At 36.2% G+C, this 20,863-nt stretch overlaps 1 protein-coding gene across 2 annotated transcripts in view; it reads right to left on the bottom strand.

Annotated features, from left to right (window-relative positions):
- Positions 1 to 734: 734 nt before the first annotated feature.
- The window catches only part of RagC-D (Ras-related GTP binding C/D), a 166,652-nt gene continuing 146,523 nt past the window's right edge, over positions 735 to 20,863 (bottom strand). For both annotated transcript variants that reach the window (XM_090373298.1, XM_090373299.1), the window contains 2 exons: positions 20,256 to 20,404; positions 735 to 1,106 (listed from right to left, as the gene is read on the bottom strand). In XM_090373298.1, coding sequence (XP_090229424.1) covers positions 955 to 1,106; positions 20,256 to 20,404 — 301 coding nt within the window. In that variant the 3' untranslated portion in view covers positions 735 to 954. The remainder of the gene's footprint in view (positions 1,107 to 20,255; positions 20,405 to 20,863) is intronic.

Here is a 20,863-nt window from a genome sequence, read left to right as displayed (position 1 = left end):
ATTGACATGGCCTGTGAGGCAGTTATGAATGGGGGACCCAAATAGTGAATGTAGCATCAAGATACAGCAAATTTTACAAGATGGAATTCAATGCTACAAAGACTTGTACGCCAAGAAAAAGAAGACATGACTTCACCAGACTTTATTATTAAAATACCTAAATAAACAAAGCTTTTTTTCTGATCTCTCATGTATTACCTTTTCATTAATAAAATTTTGCAATATTTTTTTATTGGCTATCACGTGCAAGTTGTTTATAGACTGTTTCTCTGGTACACATTCAATTAAAACCCATTATAATTATACCTCAATCTGCACAGTTTCACATAACACAGAATAGTTTTGGTACCAATTATCAGTGCTATGCAGGGTATTGCTATAATTGTGTTTCCCCTTACATGTGATGATGTGTATTTAAGTTAATTTACCAACGAGAAAAAAGGAACTTCACAAAAATGTCACCATTTAATTCCAGGCAAATTTTATTAGCTAACTTTCAGTTCTCCCTGCATTCGGACATGCCTCTGTTCACTGATTATGATTAGAGTATCAAGCTGTTATTCTTTATCAGAAGTAAATTTAACCTACAACCAATTCTTTAGACAGATATCCACAAGCAGTGTCACAATTTTAATAATCAGCTCAACAAAATGATACAAAGGGATGATATCTTATATTGAACAACATTCATGTTTTATTTATATACACACAAACACAGAAATAATTACATTTAAGTAATTAAACTATTTAAATTTTCTGAAGAATAAACATGAGTAAAAATCAAATCACAATTTTTAACAGTGTTCAGGGCTTGATTGCAGCAGCGTTATGTACAGTCCCAAACAATAAATCAATAGTTAATGAAACAATGTAATGAAAATTTGAATAGCAGCTATAATACAAATTAGTCTCTTCCAAACATCTCTTGTGGATTTAGATAAGCTAAACTGATGTTCATTGTTGTTCAAGGTATCCATTACTTTGAGTACTGTCTAAAGAACTATATGCTTGAGTAGAATTCTGGATAACTTTGTTTGTTTTAAACCTTACTTCAAAAACAGCCTGGATTGCATGTCGAAAGCAGTTAAAATTGTAATCTATAAGGGCTACAAAAAAAAAAACAAAAAAAAAAAAAAACAGCAGTTTTACTAGTGGAATAATATACAGAAAAAATACAAATGCTTAACTATTAATATTCCTCATATATAATAATAAGAATATAAATCTGATAAATTCTTGAGCATGGTCTTCCCCCCTACACATACCTACTTCTTTAACAAACTTCCATATAGCAAATTTTTCTATTTAGAGAATTTTTTTTGATTTCCCCCTGGTCATTACACTGAAAACAGTTTCCATATAACAAAGAAAATTTCCATATAACAAACTGATTTTGAGAGACCTGGGTATACACTGTTCGCATCTCTGGCCTTTCGACAGCACAGAGCTGATGCTGTAGAAAGCATGCATTAAGAGCAAAAACATTCCATGTTTTAGCTCTTAATTCCAAACAATTTAGTGGTGCTAATAAAACCTATACAACTGTGCTGGTTGCTATATGTCCGAGAAGTTGTGCTGGTTGCTATATGTCCACAGCCATTGGCAAAGATTAAAGCATATTTCCGACCCAGACCTTGGCTCTGGTCAACCTCTTTTCTACTGTAAGCATCCTATTATAAGAGTGATTTTCCTTCATCCTGGAAATTCATCTGTTGTTTCACAGAAATGAGTCATCCACAATTTCACTAGTCTCTGTTTGGTCTCTAAATCAGTTTTGTTTTAGCTCCTGTGCAAGTAATCTTACAATTTCTAAGAGGAAATCCTTGAATGCAGATTGGGGCATAAAAAAAAGAAATCCCTTTAAAATATGGTATCCCTGCCAGTAGTGTGTCAACCACTCTGAAAAACTATTTTGAGGAAATAGGATCCAGTCCAAAGCGTTCGAAATTATGCTTGTATGAAGATGTAGATGAAGCCATTTTTAAGTGCATGAAGTTGATTTGAGACAAACATGCTGATATCAGGGCCATTAGTGAAAGAAAATGCTACAGCGTATGCATCTTTTCTAGGGCATAAAACATTCTAAGCCAGTTGTTAGCCTGGAATGTTTTATGCTTGGACAAATTTAAAAAGTGCCACCTACCTCAAAAAACTTATTTCTGGTGAAAATGGAGTTGTAATCAAAGAAGACTGTACCCATTGGAAAGAGTTTTGAAAAAAAAATTATGGAGGACAAGTCCAAAGACATTCAATTCAAAGTTGATGAAACAGGTCTATTTTTCAAATGTTTAGGTGGTAAAAATAGTAAGGAGAAAATTACAGTCTTGGTTGGTGCAAATATGGCTGGTAATGAAAAACTGAAGCTTTTGGTAATAGATAAAAGTAAACCAACCGAATATTTCAAAGCAGTAAAGTCAGAGTTGGACTACAACAAAACACCTTGGATGACAAGTGAAATTTTTGAACAGTGGATTTTAAATTTCAATAGAAAGATGACAAAAGAAAACAGAAAAATTGCACTGATTCTCGACAAATGCCCTGCCCACCTTCACTTGGTAATTTTGAAACTTACAAGGGTGAAGCTTGTTTTCTTCCCTCCGACTACCCCATCTAAACTGCAGCCAATGGATCAAGGCATTATCAGGAATTTGAAAATGCACATACTGAGAATAGAAACTAACCAATCTATAGATTCTGTTAGATTTGCAGATATGCATATCAGAGTTGGTGAAAGTGTGGAGGCAAGATGTGATGGAAACAACAATTAAGAACTGCTTCTGTCATTAAGAAAAGGTTTGGTTAAAACCAATTAACAGTGATGAGAGGTATGAACTACTACAAGATATTGAGCAATCTTGGGAAAAACGCCAAGTGAGAGGTTTGATCAGTGCAAAAATTGTTTTGACAAATTTTTAGGGGTTGATAATTATGTCATAGTAACTGAATATCCAAGTGACTGCAATGTTTTAGAGTATTTAAAGAACTAGTGACAATATCAACAATGAGTTGGATGAAAATTAGGGCAATATTAAACCTTCCAAATATGAAATGTACTCTTGATTTACTGGTGTAGATACGATGACATTTGAGGCCTTCAGTGTGAAGAAAATGTGCCAGAAAATATATTTGAATGTGTAAACAAATGCAAACATTTTTATGAATGTACAGTAAAAATCCAGTTATCTATATAATATCTGTGTAGATACACCATAGTTTACCCATAAATTAAACTATTTACGTAGTGTGAAAAGCATCGTTTTTAATTATATCTCATATTGTGGCTACCTTCACAACGAGATACCAAGTATTGTACTGCTTAATGTTATTTATTCTCAGTGGATACCACCACCCAGACATCTGTTGGCCTATTATCAGTGGGTGGGCAGGTACCCAGATAATGAAAACATGCCACCACAGTTGCCAAGTGGTTCCATAATATGAGAGATGCCATCAAGACCTGGCGCTTTCTTAGCATCAAGATTCGTAAAAATCCTTCTGACATCCTTTTGGCAAAAGACCACAGGAGACGTTGAATGGAGTGTGTTGGGAATGATGGAATGTTTACCAAGATCATTAATACACGAGTTGGAAGAAAAATGGATGCTAGCATGTCTAGTTTTGACAGAGGTGGGCAAAAGTTGTAGCCAATAGCTTTGGCAAGAGACCAGAATGCTCATCTACCATTAGGGCAAAAACAAGTTTTCTACTCTTAGCCTGTTCAAAATCTAGTTTGGACTGATTAATAACTGCTTTACAATTGTTGCGAGCTTTGGTGTTGGCAGAAAATGAATCTGAAGATTTGGAAACAAGCCAATTATGATATGCAACATTTTTCTCTTGAAAAATGTTGCATATCATAGCCTTAGCACATTTATTGGAAAAAAATCAAGGTTTAGGTAAAGGATGAGATTTTAAAGTGGAGTGTGGAATAAAGGATTCCATTCCTACAAGAATAATTTCACTGACATGATCTGAGCGAACATTGACAGAAGTTTTGGAACAGTAGTCCAAACAAGGAAAAGAAGAAAAGAAATCTCGCTGGTCATCCCATTTTGCATTTTTATAATTCCAAACAACACGAGGTTGAGAATAGCCATGAGATAAAGGCTCCATTGGAGAAGAGACAATCATCAAGCTGTGATCTGAGGTGCCTAAAGGACTACTCACTTCAACTGTGTACTTAGAAGGGTTGTTTGTGAGAAAGAAATCAAGCGTGTTGCCTGTATCGTTAGGATTGTCCGGTATTCTTGTAGGTAAATGAACAATCTGTGCAAGGTCATTAGTAATTGCAAAAGCCTCAGCATCTCAACCAGCTGGATTGGTGTGACTAGAAAACGGAAACCAGCTAGAGTTGTGAACATTAAAATCACCAAGGAAAATTACCTTGCTGTTAGGCAAGTTGGACTAGAGAAAGTCAAGTTGCAAAGAGAGGAATTCGAAGAGCTCCAAGTGATTAGCGAAATTGGGAGAATGGTAGAGACAACAGATGAATTTGACACAATGGGATAGAGAGATTTTAAGTCAGAGAAGATCAAAAAGAGGAGATTCCAAATTACCAAGTCTCTGACAGGGAATATCGGAATGGACATATGCACAAGTACCAACCTTTGAGGTGAAAGGAATCATACAGCGAATAATTTGGACAACTGAGATGAGCAGTAGTTGAATCAACCGATAAACTGAGATTCTGTCAGAAAAAGTACATGGAGTTTGGCAGACTGCAAGTGGAAGTGAACATCGTTGAGACCACATATATTTGTGAAATGAACTAGAAAGTGTTTTGGAGGTTTAGATGTTTTCGCAGATAAGCTGAGAAGCAGATAATTACTATCATAAGAGTATAATTGGTACTATATAAGTACTCAAAGTGTATTAAAACATTGCCATAAAAGTCATAAGACCATAACTGTCATCAGGCTAAAAGAATCTATAAAGACTAAGATAGCCTGTGTTGGTTTACATTGCTATACCCTAGAAATAAACATAATTAGCAATAAAATAAAATAATGATTTTGCAACTAATTATTGATAATTGGATACATTGAATGGCACGTTTTTAAGGGCTAACATTATTCAATATATCCCACCAATAATTAGTAAGGCTATCTGTTTCTGATTGTTATCTGCCTGCTTAACTAGGTCCAAATAATAAACTTAAAGGCAATCTATACTAAACTTTAAATTTAATAGCAAACAGGCAAGATAACAGCTAGCCTGAGAGATAGCTTTGAAACATATACAGAAAAAAAAAAAAAAAGTGCCAACCATAATTTTCACTTTAGTTGTGGTGTTTTATATCTATTTTATACATGTGCAAAAGAAAGCTTATGCTGACATAAGGAGAAAGGAGGTAAGAATAATAATAGTGCCCTGATGATCGAGGTATAAAATTTAGAGTTAGAAAGTAAAACTTTTACTTTGTGCGGAAGGGAGATAAGTTAAGGGAGATAAGCTTACTTTGTTGTACAAAATATATTTTATAAATATGGTGTAATTTATTCTAACAGATCCCAAAATTCCATCAACAAATAAAGCCACAAACACACTACAATATGAATAACATTTAAATCTTCATTATATATGTGGAATACTCCCCCCACCACCCAAGACCACTTTCATAATTTGTTAGCTGTGAATCTGCATTTCCTACAGGCAGGAATGGTTGTACAGCCATCAGAAGATTGACTTCAGAAAAGAGTTCTGATGGCAGATAACATTGTTTACTTTGTTATATGTTTATCATGAAAATCATTAATAGAATCCTTTAAATCAGTGATACACAGCCTTTTTCCTTCAAAGGGCCATTTAAAAAATTATTCTCCACAGGATGAGGGGACTGATATTTTCTTACATAATGAGAAACAGAAATTTTATTTATGTAAGTAAAGTATAAAATACAATCATAGACATACAGGGAAAAAAAGTATTTTTAAATCATCAATAATCAGAACTCACATACGAAGCTATACTTCACATCTGCAATGTTTGTTATGTAGCAGGCAATAACAATGACATAACATTATGATGTTGCTCGTCAATGCAAGAGAATTCCCTATTTCTCTATTTAGTGCAGTATTGATGTAAGCAGCACATAGAAATGACACAGATGACATCTGTTAAGTATTATTAACATTTATGTTTTTGGCAACAATTTATTTTATTACTTTTGATACTTGAACTGCACATTAAGAAAATTTATTGAAATATTCTTATAGGCTGAGAGGCCACAAAAAATGTTTAGGTGGGCAACATGCAACTCATGGGCCAGAGGTTGCACATCACTGCTTTAAAGCTGTCAGCATCAACTGATTAACAGGTCAGTTAACCAGGCAATATCAATTGGGAAAGTGACTGACTGACAAGCAATTTCACACAGGTGCAGTAACTGGCAATTACCCAGCATGGTTAGATTTGGTGAGTGAGTCAGCACCTCATCCATGATGGACCAGGAATCCATACGAAGGTATGGACTACTCACGGGTCAAAGTGTGACCTGTGAGTAGTCAAAGCAGCTACCCACAATACAAGAAATAGGCTCTTCAAAAACTTAATCACAAATAAGCAAATGATAGAGCTGCAAAATGCAAGGCTCTCATGTGCATTTTGTTTTTCTTAAAAATTTGTCCGTTTCAATAAGGCTTAATGTAAACATTCATTTATCCATAGAACAATTGCCCTGTTGTAGAGCACAACACATCCCAGGTGCCAAAACTTTTGTGACAGTATCCAATAATTTCTGCAATATTGTTCTAAACTTTTTCTGTCTACATGTATGAAACATTTTTAATTCACACTTCATAGGCTATGTCTGATGACAATTAATTCTAGCCCATTATAAATTATAAGGAGCAGTGCCATATTAGCACAAACCTTACAGGTAGAAGGAACTGTCATCTCATACATAACCTGCCAATGTCTGCCTTTCAAAAAGCTGGAAATCAGATGTAAGCTCCTGGAAAACAGATATCCAAACCAAACCTGGAAGAAACCCAAGAATTCTTTGCAAAAAAAAAGAGAGGAAAATAGGAGACATTTTGTGATTTATGTCTGTATATTTTTGTTTGGATTGTCCACTGGACATCAACTAATGACTATTTCAAGAAAGATACTGTTACAAATCTTCAGAAATATTTTGTTTATAACAATAGCACTGCTGCTTAGATGGCTGTCAAGAACATTTCTCAAGCTTCACCAGCATGAAAACTGATCTCAGCACAAATTGAGATAAGTTGTCATATTTCAACATTCCTTGTGCACTTGTTAGTTTCCAAAACTATGGAGCATTATATATCAGGTCTTTCGTCTTTGATTTGGCAGAAACAAAGGAAAAACATTTATTTCTTTATCTTTAATGACACCAAGAAATACTGGAAACTTGTCCACAAAACTTTCAAATTTGAAAGATGCATGAATAATTGAAATTTGTGCTACATTGATATTTATAAAAACATAATTTTTCAATGGGAATTTGTGCACATGTAGTCACAAAGGTATTGTACTTCCTCACTGAACAAAAGGACAGAATCTTTATTTTAGATCTTTCCATGCAGAAATGCCCTATGACTTAAGTCCAAATCATCTTTCTGTTTTAGTCTGCTATGGTAAACTTTCCAAATGGAAGTTGAAGATTTAAAAACTGTTGGCATAATAAAGTTGCATATAACATACTACAACATAACTAGGGATAGTGAGGTGTGTTGGATTGAAGAGCTACGTTCAGATTTTCAAATGATGGCAAAACATTTAAAAGAAACAAACAAATTTCCTTATTGAAAAGCCAGAAGAGAGAAACATCAACAGACTTTCTGTATGAGTGAGAATAACATGCTTGGAGTTATTTGATTTGCCTGTTCAGAATTGCTTTCACTAGAAGTTTGCAATTAAATGTTCTTTTTCTTGAATTCATCAAGTGATTACCTGTTGTACTTTTCAATTTGGTAAAATCTGAAGTAGTGTCTGTATGGCCTCTAAGTTCTAGTAGAGGCATGTGATGCAAGAAAACAAGCTTATGTAGCATCAGCAAAAAAAAAAAAAAAAAAAACATTTCACACATCCATTCCCTCTAAAAGTTTGTCCAGTTCCTCCTTGAATTTATTTAAACTATCAAACTTACACAATGACAGATGGAAGTTTGTTCCAACAATCAACACCTGTTGGCTAAAGGCAAATTTCTGCACATCTATTCTGCAACTGTCTTTCCTCAATTTGAATTTATGCCCCCTCAAGTGTGTAATCTGAGCAAGAAGAAGAATCCCATCATTGCTCAAACCATTAAACCTTTATAAACCTCAATCAGATCACCTTGCAAGTGCCTAGTCTCCAGATGCTGCAATTTGCAGAACTTAAGCCTTTCTTGGTAAGAGGACCCCCTTCATTGCCCTTCTCTGTACCCACTCAAGAAACTCTACATCCCTGTTTTAAGTTATGGTTCATAAGCTGCCAATCACTTTAATAGGACGGCATGCAGCACCCTTTTCGGCACAAAAATTAACAAGATGACAAGGACAGACTGTTACTACCATTGCATAGGTGCCAATTTTTTACTTTCAAAAAGATGGAGGGGAGGAAAACAGTTTTTTTTTTTTGGCGAAAACCAGAAAAAACAAGATATTCTGAAGTCCACAATGCACTACAAATTAAATTTCAACAAAAAAATACTCACTTTATATTAATATATAGCAACACCATTGTTTACTACTACACCATTGTTATTGTAGCAGACTTTGAACCACTTCAGAAGTATTTGAATCAGTTTTCTGGAAAAATGACAGACAAAGCATCAAACAACGAATCAACCTCAAATAACAAAACTAAAGAAAATACCAACTGAAAGTTATGAGTTGTTACATCAAGTTTATAGAGAAGGTACTATGTCAAGAGCTTGCACATTTGAATGGCATAAGATTTTAAGAAGGAAGGAAGAAAGAAAGAAAGAAAGAATATGTACGATGATGAACGACCAGGCCATCCAGTATCCATGAAAACTGATGAAAATGTGGACCAGATAAGAATATTGATTAGAAATGATCATCATTTAAGCATTAGAATGGTTGCATCAGAACTCAATATGGACAAAGAAAGAGTTATGCTAATTTTAACTGAAAATTTAGGCATGAGAAAAATGTGTGCCAAGATGGTACCAAAAATTTTGAACGAAGATCAAAGAATGAGAAGACTTCAAATTTGCGAAGATGTTTTGAAAAAAAAAAAAAAAAAAAAACTGAAGCAGATCCAGACTTTGAGTACTGTAATTACTTGCAATGAAAGTTGGCTGTTACAGTACTGCCCAGAAACTGAAAGGAAGTCAATGCAATGGAAGCAAGAATGCAAAAAAAAAAAAAAAGCAAGAATGTCAAAATCACAAATGACAACCATGCTTCTTTTCTTTGATATTAAAGGAATTATTAAAAAAAAAAAACATACAACAGTGAAGTTCTTATAAGGTTACATGAAAAAATTCAAATGAAGAGCTGAATTGTGGGAAGATGATTCAAGGATCCATCAAGACACTGTTCCAGAAAACAACACTTTCTCTGTTTGCCAGTTACTGGACAAAAAACAAATCCCTCTGTGTGAACATGCACTCCACCTACCCCTTTATATTCCCTAAACTGAAAAGTATACTTAAGGAACTCATTTTCTGTCCATTAAAGACATTCAGAAAAATATGAAAAGCGTTAAAAGGGTTTACAGAATATGACTTCCACAATTGTTTCTGTGCTTGTAAAAAAGAATTTTGAACGGGATATTTTGTAAATTACAAAATATTTCATTATATTTATTTTACTGCAACAATATTAAAGGCAAGTTGCTACAATGGATAAAAGGATGGTTGAGTGTGAGAAGACAGAGTGGTAATCAATGGATACCCCCCCTCTTCGTGGACTAATTGTTATTAGTGGTGTCCCTCAGGTTTTGGTGTTGAGCCCATTGTTGTTTTGTATATTTATCAGTAATATTGATGAAGGTATATCAAGCTTAATGTCAAAGTTTGCAGATGATACAAAGGTTCACAGGGGTTCTTAATGACAGTATGCTGCTGCAACAAGATCTGGAAAAGATGGGCTGAGAAGCGGCAACTGAAGTTTAACATTGACAAATGCAAAGTACTGCATATGTGTAGCAGTAACCCCAGAGAAATGTACTAACTGGGTGGTGTTACACTTGGGTAGTGGAGAATTAAAGAGACCTGGGGATAATTGTGCAGTCAGATATGAAGTTTTCTGAGCAGTGCAGACAGGCTGCCAGAGTAGGTCATGGGGTCTTGTCAATGATATACAGGAATTTTGCAAGCAGGGATAAGGAGGTGATTATCCCCTTGTATAAGGCAATGGTCAGTCCACACCTTGAGTACTGCATACAGGTCTGGAAGTCTCATTTTAGGAAGGATGTAGATTTGCTAGAATGAGTACAGAGAAGGGAAACAAGGCTGGTGAGGAGATGGTCTTAGAAGAAAGGCTTAAGTTTTGTAAATTGCATTGTCTGGAGACTAGGCACCAGCAAGGTGAGCTGATTGAAGTGTATAAGGCCTTGAATGGATTGAGCAGGCTCAATGCTGATTGGATTCTTCCTCTTGCTCAGATTACAAACCTAAGGAGGCATAGATTCAAACTAAGGAAGGAGTTGTAGAATAGATGTGCAGCAATTTGCCTTTAGCCAGTGGGTAGTTGATTGCTGGAACAAATTTCCATCTGTTGTTGTGGAAGTTGATAGCTTAAATAAATTCAAGGCAGAACTAGACAAACATTTGGATCAGTGAAGTTGGGTTTTTTTTTTGGCTGATGCTGTATAAGCTTTCTTGCATCGTGTGCCAAATCTAATTCCAGTCATTAAGAGTGACATTAATTTCTTCTCAGCAGCCATTTTCTAACAGTCATTAATGGTTATTTACCTGGCTTCAGATGAATGGTCAATATACTGAAAAAAAAAAAATGGACCAAAGTAGAAAGGAGTTTAAATATTCAACTGGGGTAGGATTTATTCACTAGCAGTAGAAAGAGTGGGGAGAACTAATTGCAGTTTAGTTCAGAGGTACCAGGGTAATATAGCACTGTCGCAGATGACAACAAAGGATTATTAGAGTTGTCATGTGGGGAGGGGAAGAAGACATACTGTCATTTTCAGGTATACTAACACCAGTAGCATAATGAATAAATACGATGAATTTCAATATAGCAAATAATGATATGTACAGAGGGCAAGCCATCCTTCTAATAGATGTGATCAATTGATGTGTAGTGTAAGTTTTAATTTTTTATATTTTGAGTTTTCTTTTATATTTGTTAGTTCTCTAACCAAGGAGAACTGTGTACCAGTTCCATCTTTCATAAGAGAATCTGGAAGATTGTCACATTGAAACTGAGAGAACCAAGACTACAAAAACATTATTTCTTTCTCTTCAATGACATCGAGAAGTACTATCCACAAAAAAATTTCAAAATGCATTGCTAATTGTTGAAAACTGTTTTCTTCCTATTTTTCACTATGTTTTTGTGATAAATACAGAGAAATATTTAGTTGTTGTTATTTGGTTTTTAGGAGCATTAGCAACTAAGGCCGCATTGCTCCGGGGATGTGCAGTGGTCATTCCCTGACCTTTCTGCATCCTCCGTATTTGGTAGTCACGGGCTCGAACCCCAGTCTAATCAAGAAGCGTGTGCTACGCACTGCTGCTCTTGCCCACCTGGCTACGGAGGCACCAAAAAATTTGGTTAGGACAATAAGTAAGAGAAGGAGGTTAAAAGATGGAGTCTAAATCCATGTAATGAGCAGCTGTGTCTGTAATCAAGTTAGCTGAGGGGACATGCTAAGATGGATTTGGCAAAGGTGCAGAAGAAAAATTGTGAGCAGCTAATTGAATATTGGAAGAACTAAGTCAGCATTTAATAATTTATTTAAGGTTATTAAGTAATAACTTTCTTTTCTATTAGCCACTTTGTAGGATGAAGTATATCAAACCTGCTTACAAATCACCAAAAATCCACAGATGCTGAACACTGGAGCATAATGATAAGCAGAATAACAATAACTGGATCATGTATGAACGCAAAATATCGGTATCACGCCAATAAATTCAACTCAACTATAATAATAACAAGGGGGGGATAGTTTGCATATGACAAGTGAAGAATAGATATGCTTGCTATGTGACAAAAGATCAAAAAGAAGATATTCCAAATTATCAAGTCTGACAGAGAAGACCAGAAACGTAAATTGAGTAGCTTTAATGGTAATTCTTTTTTGTCTGTTACTCCTTGCTCTTTTAATTCATGAATTTCCTATTCTCAAATGTCTAAGAGGTTTCATTCCAAGATTACTCCTCTTGATGTGTTTAGTATCACACAATAGATTACTGGAAGCAGGTGGCTTCTACTAATCAATATGAATGTTTTAGATTAGTGTCGTCATGTAGTATGTCTCCTAATCTATTTCACTCATTTGGAGGTTCCTGATATTACTCTGAGACTAGACACTTTTGTATTATTAAAGGTGACAGTTTTCTCCCTATCGGCATTTTTTTTAAAGTCTCATGTGATTGCCAACATTTCATAGTATTAAATAGTGGCAAATGATGCAAGGAAACAAGCTTATACAGCATCAGCAAAAAAGAGACACTACCTACTTGATATATGTGCTCTAATAAATTGTGTAATCATACTTTAACTTTATTCAAACTATTCACTTTCACACAAACAAAGTAACTGATTTGTTCCAATCAGTTACTCTGCTAAAAGCAGATTTAAATACACTATCCCGCAACCATCCTTTTCTGACTTAAATTTGTTACCTTACAGGTGTTAGCTCACAAACAACCCTTCTAAGTACATGGTCAAAGTGAGTGGTCCTTTAGGCACCACAGATCACAACTTGGTGATTGTCTCTTCTCCAATGGAGCTTTTATCTCATGGCTATTCCCAACCTCGTATTGTTTTGCATTACAAGAATGCAAAATGGGAATGACCTGTGAGATTTCTTTTCCTTGGTCGGATTACTGTTTCAAAACTTTTTGATGTCAACGTTTGTTCATATCGTTTCAGTGAAATTACAGTAAACCCCCGCTATTCGCGGGGGTTACGTTCCTGAGAAATGTTGCGAATACCGAAAACACGAATACTGAGTTATGGCTCCCATAGTAATAAAGGGGTTCTGTTCCAAAGTATGAAATATATAAGAAAAACTAGTCTAAAATTTTGTCTATGTATGTATTATATGTACCTTCGTAATATGACTATGTACATAGTGAAATGCAAGCATATAGCATCGAAATGAAAATAAGAAACAATTTAATATTAAATGTAATATTTATTAGAAATTTCAAACAAATCTTTCAAAACAGTGCCTTTGCTAGCAAAAAAAAACTTATCCCGCCAGTGCTACCACCAGTTTCGCTAAAGTGTTGATAAAGGTGTTTTGCCTTTTCACGAATGATGAGTGAACTTAACAGAATTTTATTTTGAGTTTGGTCTTCTATCCACAGATTTAAAGCTTTTTCTAATTTAACATCACGAGTTACAGAGCAAATTTTTGAAGCAATTAGCGCGTTTTCACGGACACTACAGCGGATTTTTTCTTCGATTTCTTGATTGATCGTACTGTTGACTCATTGATTTTATAATGTTTTGCCACTGAGGAGACACTTTCACCATTAGAAATTTTATCTAATACAGTGGTACCTTGGTTTGCGAGCATAATTCGTTCCGGAAACGTGCTCGTAATCCAAAGCACTCGTATATCAAAGCGAATTTCCCCATAAGAAATAATGGAAACTCAGATGATTTGTTCCAAAACTCAAAAATATTCACATACTGTAAAAATGATTAATACAAAATACATACATACCTTTTTATATTTTTGAAAGCAATCGAATTTATTAATTATTGGGTAGAATGACTTTCACTGTCACTAACGGAATCACTACTATCTGTTGACTTTTTCTTTTTGTGCGACTTTAACAAAGAACCTCTCCAATGACACTTGCTTTTGCCTCCTTTTGAGGATTTCGCAGAAATATGACATTGCATTGTCGTTAAACAGATTCATCGCTTGCACTGCCACAGCCTTATTCGGGTGGTGCTTTTCTACAAAATTTTGCACTGTTTCCCACATTTTACACACCTCCCTAATCTCATTTGAAGAGAGGGATGTCTCCATTTTTTTCTCCTCCTCCTCAGATGAGATCTCCTCCATCACCCCTTGCTGTTGCTCGCGATGCAGATCCATCAGTTCGTCGGTGGTAAACTCCTGGTCATATTCCTCCACCAGCTCTTGAATGTCGTCCTTATTCACCTCCAGTCCCATGGTCGTCCCCAAGGACACAATTTCATCGACAACTGGCAGCTCCTGTTCATGAGCAAATCCCTCAACGCAATCAGACCACAGTTTTTTCCAAGCAGAATTGAGGGTTCTCTTGGTGACCCCATCCCAGGCTTTATCGATGATTTTGAGGCAGTTTACGATGTGGAAATGATTTTTCCAAAACTCTCGGAGGGTAAGGTTAGTTCCTTCGGTCACCTCGAAGCATCGCTGAAATAGTGCCTTGATGTAAAGCTTTTTAAAGTTCGAAATGACCTGCTGATCCATGGGCTGGAGTAATGGAGTGGTGTTGGGAGGAAGGAACTGGACCTTAATGAATTCGAATTCTTCCAGTAAGTCGTTCTCAAGGTCTGGAGGATGAGCAGGAGCATTATCCATAACCAGCAAGACTTTGAGTGGCAGTTTTTTTTCTAAAAGGTATTTCTTCACTGCAGGACCGAAGACCTCATTGATCCACTCAACGAACAAGATACGAGTGACCCAAGCCTTGCTGTTGGACCTCCACATAACATTTAACTGGCTCTTCTGCACCTTGCATTTCTTGAAGGCTCGTGGATTCTCAGAATGATACACAAGCAGGGGCTTGACTTTGAAATCACCGCTTGCATTAGCGCACAGCAAGAGGGTGAGACAGTCTTTCATGGGCTTGTGACCGAGCATTGCATTCTCTTCTGCTGTAATGTAGGTCCTCTTTGGCATCTTTTTCCAAAAAAGCCCCGTTTCATCGCAATTAAAAACTTGCTGCGGCAGGTAACACTCGGAAACCATGAGCTTCTGGAACTCGGCAACGAACGCCTCAGCTGCCTTAGCGTCCGAACTCGCAGCCTCTCCGTGCCTCACAACACTATGGATGCCACTTCTCCTCTTAAAGTTATCAAACCATCCCCTGCTCGCCTTGAAGCCTTCTTCGTTTTCTTTAGACGTACCTGGCTGTTTACTGACGAGGTCGGCGTACAAGGCCTTTCCCTTCTCACAGATCAAGTTCTCGGTCACAGTATCACCTGCTAGTTGCTTCTCATTTATCCACACCAAAAGCAACCTTTCAACATCTTCCAGAATACGTGGCCATTGCTTTGATATTCTCGTGACTCCTTTTGCTACATCTAGTCCCCTTAGTTCTTCTTTCTTCTTTAATATTGTGCAAATTGTTGACGTAGACTTCTTATAAAATCTTGCGATGGCGGCCACTTTCATACCTTGTTCGTGCTTCTCGATGATTTCCTTCTTACCACCTTCCTTTGAACCCTCTTCTTCATTGGGCCATTTTCGTAGTGTACAGTTAATAAATAACAGTCACTAAATTTGAACACAAAAAAAAAAAAAAAAAATTGCTTTACGCACATACACGTGGTCACAACGCTAGCACGAATGTTCACTACAATGTTGACTGTATACGAATGAGGTATGCCGACTGAGACCGAACATGCGAGACGATTAACCACAATCCCGAGCAGCATGTGATCACGTGACGCTCGGTAGGCAATTTTTAGGAAATAAAGCACAATTACAAAATGAGGAGGCACCCTTGATACACATAAACAAAGCTGCGCCTGTGTAGCAACTGAATAAACAACACCATAAAGGCAGAGATACACTATTAACACCTCACATTTTCCTAAAGCACATTTCAAGGGGTTACTACAATAAAACAATAAAAACAATTTCCAGTTGCGTTTCTGCTAGTAGAATCTGTTATAAACTGGTAGTAAACTCGGTCTAATTGCATTTGCGATTACTGTATACCGATAGCTGGAATTGTGTTGGTTTTTACGTTATTATGGTGAAATGTGTTTCCCCTTCACTGATATAAAACACATAAATACATTTTCGGAATCTTCTCTTCATTCCCATCGTGTTGCGTTCATTTGGGGTGATTCTGCGTTCGACTGCCATTTCTTGTAAACACAAAGGCGAATCGTGCATAAGCGAATTCGGTTCGTGTTATATAAGATATCGTTCCCCTATTTATAAATCGTGTATGATCGAATTTGTGTAGTGTAAACACTTGTTATACGAGGACTGATTGTACTCGTATTGCAAGACCTTGCTCATTTATCAAGTTAAAATTTATTAAAAATTTTTGCTCGTCTTGCAAAACACTCGCAGACCAAGTTACTCGTAATCCAAGGTACCACTGTAACTCAATTTTATTCGCTAATGTCATCACCTTTGATATTTTCACATTTCTCTTGTTATTCGTAGCCATATTTTTGTAGGGGTTAGAAAGAACTTGTCCACAATAAAGTCACTTTCTTCCGTTAACACACTTTTTTCTGTTCTTTTACACTGCAAAACGGTAGATTTATCATTTTTGTAAGTATATCAATTTATAAATTGAAAATTTATTCAATTTATAAGCATATAAATTAAAAGCAAATGACGAAACCTTCCATGACAAGCGCATAACACATACTGAACAAGGATTAGCGAGAAATACCCACGCTCGCGATTTTGTCACCCCTCTCCCCCACCCACTGAGCGCTGTTTTGACTGGGAAAGATAATTTTAGCCACGCCAATGTTTTTTTATGGCGGAAAATATTCACAGAACTTTAAAATTCACATTTTTTTAGGTTTCATTTTATATTAAATCGGCGATCGCAAAACCGCGAATAGTGGGGGTTTACTGTATTCTTGTAGGAATGGAATCCTTAATCCCACACTGCATTTTAAAATCTTGTCCTTTATCTAAACCTTGGTTTTCCAATAAATGTGCTAAGGCTGTTCAAGAGAAGAATGCTGCATATCGTAATTGACTTGCTTTCAATTCTTCAGTTTCATTTTCCACCTACACCAAAGCTTGCAACAATCGTAAAGCAGTTATTAATTAGTCCAAACTAGATTTTGAACAGGCTAAGAGTAGAAAACTTGCTTCTTGCCCCAATGGTAGCCGAGCATTCTGGTCTCTTGCCAAAGCTATTATTGGCCGAACCTTTTGCCCATCTCTGCTCCCACCTCTGTCAAAACTAGATGGTTCTGTTGTCACTCCAGCCAAGGATAAAGCCAAACTGCTAGCATCCCATTTTTCTTCCAATTCATGTATTAATGATCTTGGTAAAACACCTCCCACCATTCCCAATGTTCTCCATTTAATGCCTCCTGTCTTCTTCTGTCAAAAGGATGTCAGAAGGATTTTGACGAATCTTGATGCTAAGAAAGCTCCAGATCCTGATGGTATTTCTCCACTTGTTCCCAAAACCTGTGCTCCTGTTCTTTGCCACCTTTTTTTCACTTTCTTATTCAAAAGGTGTTTTTCCTTCTGCTTGGAAATTTGCTCATATCCAGCCAGTTCCTAAAAAGGTAACAAATCCCTCCCACTGCAATTACTTGTACTCTTTCTAAAGTAATGGAAAAATCAATTAACGGCCAACTCATAAACTACCTAGAAACCTTTCTGATCAACAATCACCAGTATGGATTCCGTCAGTGTCAATCCACTGGTGATATTCTGGCTTATGTTACCCATTTATTGACAAATTTAATGAAAAAGTTCGGGGAAACACAAGCAGTTGCTCTTGACATTTCTAAGGCTTTCGATCGTGTTTGGTATAAAGGTCTCCTAAACAAGCTTCCATCTTATGGTTTGCCAACTGTTTTTTTGTAATTGGTTATCCAGTTTTCTCTCTGATCGCTCACTGAGGGTGATGGTAGATGGCTCTCTGTCTTCTAACTTCTCCACTAATGCTGGTGTGAGCCACTCTTTTCCTCTTGTACATTAATAACCTTCTTCCATTGACTGGAAATCCTATCCATAGTTTTGCTGATGACAGCACATCGCATTTCACTTTCCATTTTGAAAAACCTTGCCCTGCTCAATCAGCTTCAACTTCTCGAATATCCACTACCAATTCCTTAAATGCCGATCTCCTGGTAATTCTCCGGTGGGGCAAAGACAACTTAGTGGATTTCAATCCTTCAAAAACTCAGTCTTTTCTTATATCTCGCAAAAAAGGATTCTTCTGCTCCTATTCTTATCTTTGGTGACACTCCGATTTCTAGGCAAAATGATATATTTCTTTTGGGAATCACCCTGACTTCTAATCTCTTGACACAAGCACATTACAAATATTGCTTCCTTTGCATCTAAAAAACCTGGTTTTCTCTTTCGCTCTCGGTGTTACTTTTCTTCCAAACAGCTGTTCACTCTGTACAAATCGCAAATCCACCCTACAATGGAATATTGTTCCTACATCTGGGGCAGTGCCCCCAAAACCTCTCTCAGGCTTCTAGATTCCATTCAGAAGAGGGCAGCTAGGTTAATTAATGACTCCTCTCTAACAGTCTCTCCACTCGCTATCTCATAGATGTACTGTTTCTGCTGCATGCCTTTTCTACAGATACTTCCATGAGCACTGTTCTTCTGAATTGGCTTCTATAATTCCCGCTCTCTCTTTCAAAACAGTCTGAACACGTGCCACCACCAGCCAACATTCATTTAATGTCCAACTTCAAACTCACAGAAACAACTTTTCATCTTCCTCGTTTATTCATTCAACTGCCGTTTTCTGGAACAACCTTCCTTCATACATATTTCCTGAAAAACAGTCTACAGAAGTTCAAGTCTAATGTCAACAAATATCTTCTTTCGTCTTCTTAACCTCCAACCCAAGCACAGTACTAAATACTATAGGTTCTAATACCTCTCGTGTTTGTGGTTTTCATAAAAAAAAAAAAAAATCTGAGAAGAGTGATGATGACGTCAGAATTTAGCCTTAAACACTTCAATCAGATCTTTTCACAGGTAGTTTCTAAACCTTGCAATTTACAGTACCCAGGTCTTCTTGGTAAGAAGACCTTTTTATGATCTAGACTAATCTTGTTGCTCTTCTTTGCACCCATTCCAACAGATCCATATCCTTCCTGATAAACTGAGGCTACCAGACTTGTATGCAGTACTCAGATGCAGCTGGTTTAGAATAACTGACTTACAAGTACCGAGTATGGCTGATGTCATAGGGCTAGTCATTTTTCTAACTTGTGTATGACAAAACAGTAGCTGTGATTAAACATAAAAATATGTTGTTTGCAGCCATGCAGCACAGGGAACACTGCTGGTTGAAGGAAATATTAGGCGTTGGAGCATAAAATGGTACATAATGTGCAATTTTTCTGTTCTTTTGTTAAATTTATTTGAGTTGAGTGTTAGAAGCACATTAATGTGAGAGCTGCTCATCATTTGCTGTTTTCAGCTTTGAAGGTAGACTTCCCCACAGCTCTGCCACAAAAAGAGGCAAGAATGGTGGTAGAGCATGGGAGTTAGTAAGTTAGTTTTAAAAAGAAAAAGGAATAAAAAAGGACAAATCTGACTTTCCTTTTCATTAATGTATGAATTAACTACACTAGCAAAAACTGATTTACAGGGCAGATAATTCACAATTAACCATAAGGGGTGATGATTTTTGTACGGGGGGGGGGGGGGGGGCATGATACTAAGATGTCAGTGCAGAAAAATTTCTCAGCTACTTTCATTAATGGAAATAGTGCACTTTCTCATCTTCCCTAATTAGGTTCAGATAATATCATGGAACTTACTGGTAAAGTTTTTTGAAACTAAATTATAATACTTCTACTGATACTGCTGCTGCTAGTGTAAAAGTATTTTCATATTAATTTTAAAAAAAGAAAAAAAAAAAAAAAAAAAAAGGCAAATGAATGCATAATGATCAATGCTTTTAAAAAGTGAAATATGATCAGCTGCTCTCATGTATATTAGCACAATTAATATACTAGCAACACAAAAACATTTTGAAAAGTTGCAATCACTACAATGCTGAAGTAAATGTTAAAATAATAACATTTACTTCGGCATACTTTTCAATGATTTTATCATTCTCTCATCTATATTTGTGTATTTCTGTGTTAGGTTAGAAAATAACTGTTAGGTTAGAACTTAATTTATGACTGACTAAGGAGTATTAAGCTTTCATACTAGTGTATACATACATTCCCTTGTGAAATTATCTTCTCGAACTATGCACACCAGTGATAAAAACCTGTTAACTTCTCGCAAGTAAAGGACTGTACCATTATTAAGTTTGATTGTACTTGAAGACTGGTGGTCAAAAGCACTTCCTTCACCATCTTCCCGCAGCCTGAAAACAAAAATAATGCTGGTAACAAACCTTTAAATTTTGTTAAAATGCAAACATGCATAGTAATATTAGAATAAAGGAAACTTTATTTATACTTACCTAACAATTATAGTTTAGAAATTAAAAACTGCACTAACAAAATCTCAGGCAGTAGTAGCAATACAGCTGCCTCCCTTAATATCAATGGGGGGAAACCACCTCTAATTACAGTGCAACCTTGGTATACCACATCTGAACCATGACTTTTGATATAACAAAAATGCAAACACATCCCCCACGAGGAACATAAAAAAATTCAGTCATGGCAAAACACAAATTTCACAATACACACTAGTAAAAAACTCTATACTCACAAAGTGGAATCAGCTACTACTACAATAGTTTCCAAAGTGTGGACCACTGAATTATATTAGACTCAATTAGTCAATTTAATTTTTAATGTTCTAATCGAGGGAATAG

Source organism: Mastigoproctus giganteus, chromosome 5, assembly GCF_048544385.1.
Source record: "Mastigoproctus giganteus isolate SK-2022 chromosome 5, ASM4854438v1, whole genome shotgun sequence".
Classification (NCBI taxonomy): Eukaryota; Metazoa; Arthropoda; class Arachnida; order Uropygi; family Thelyphonidae; genus Mastigoproctus; species Mastigoproctus giganteus.
The sequence above is the reverse complement of the archived record's forward strand: the minus strand, read 5'-3'. Positions and strand labels throughout refer to the sequence as shown.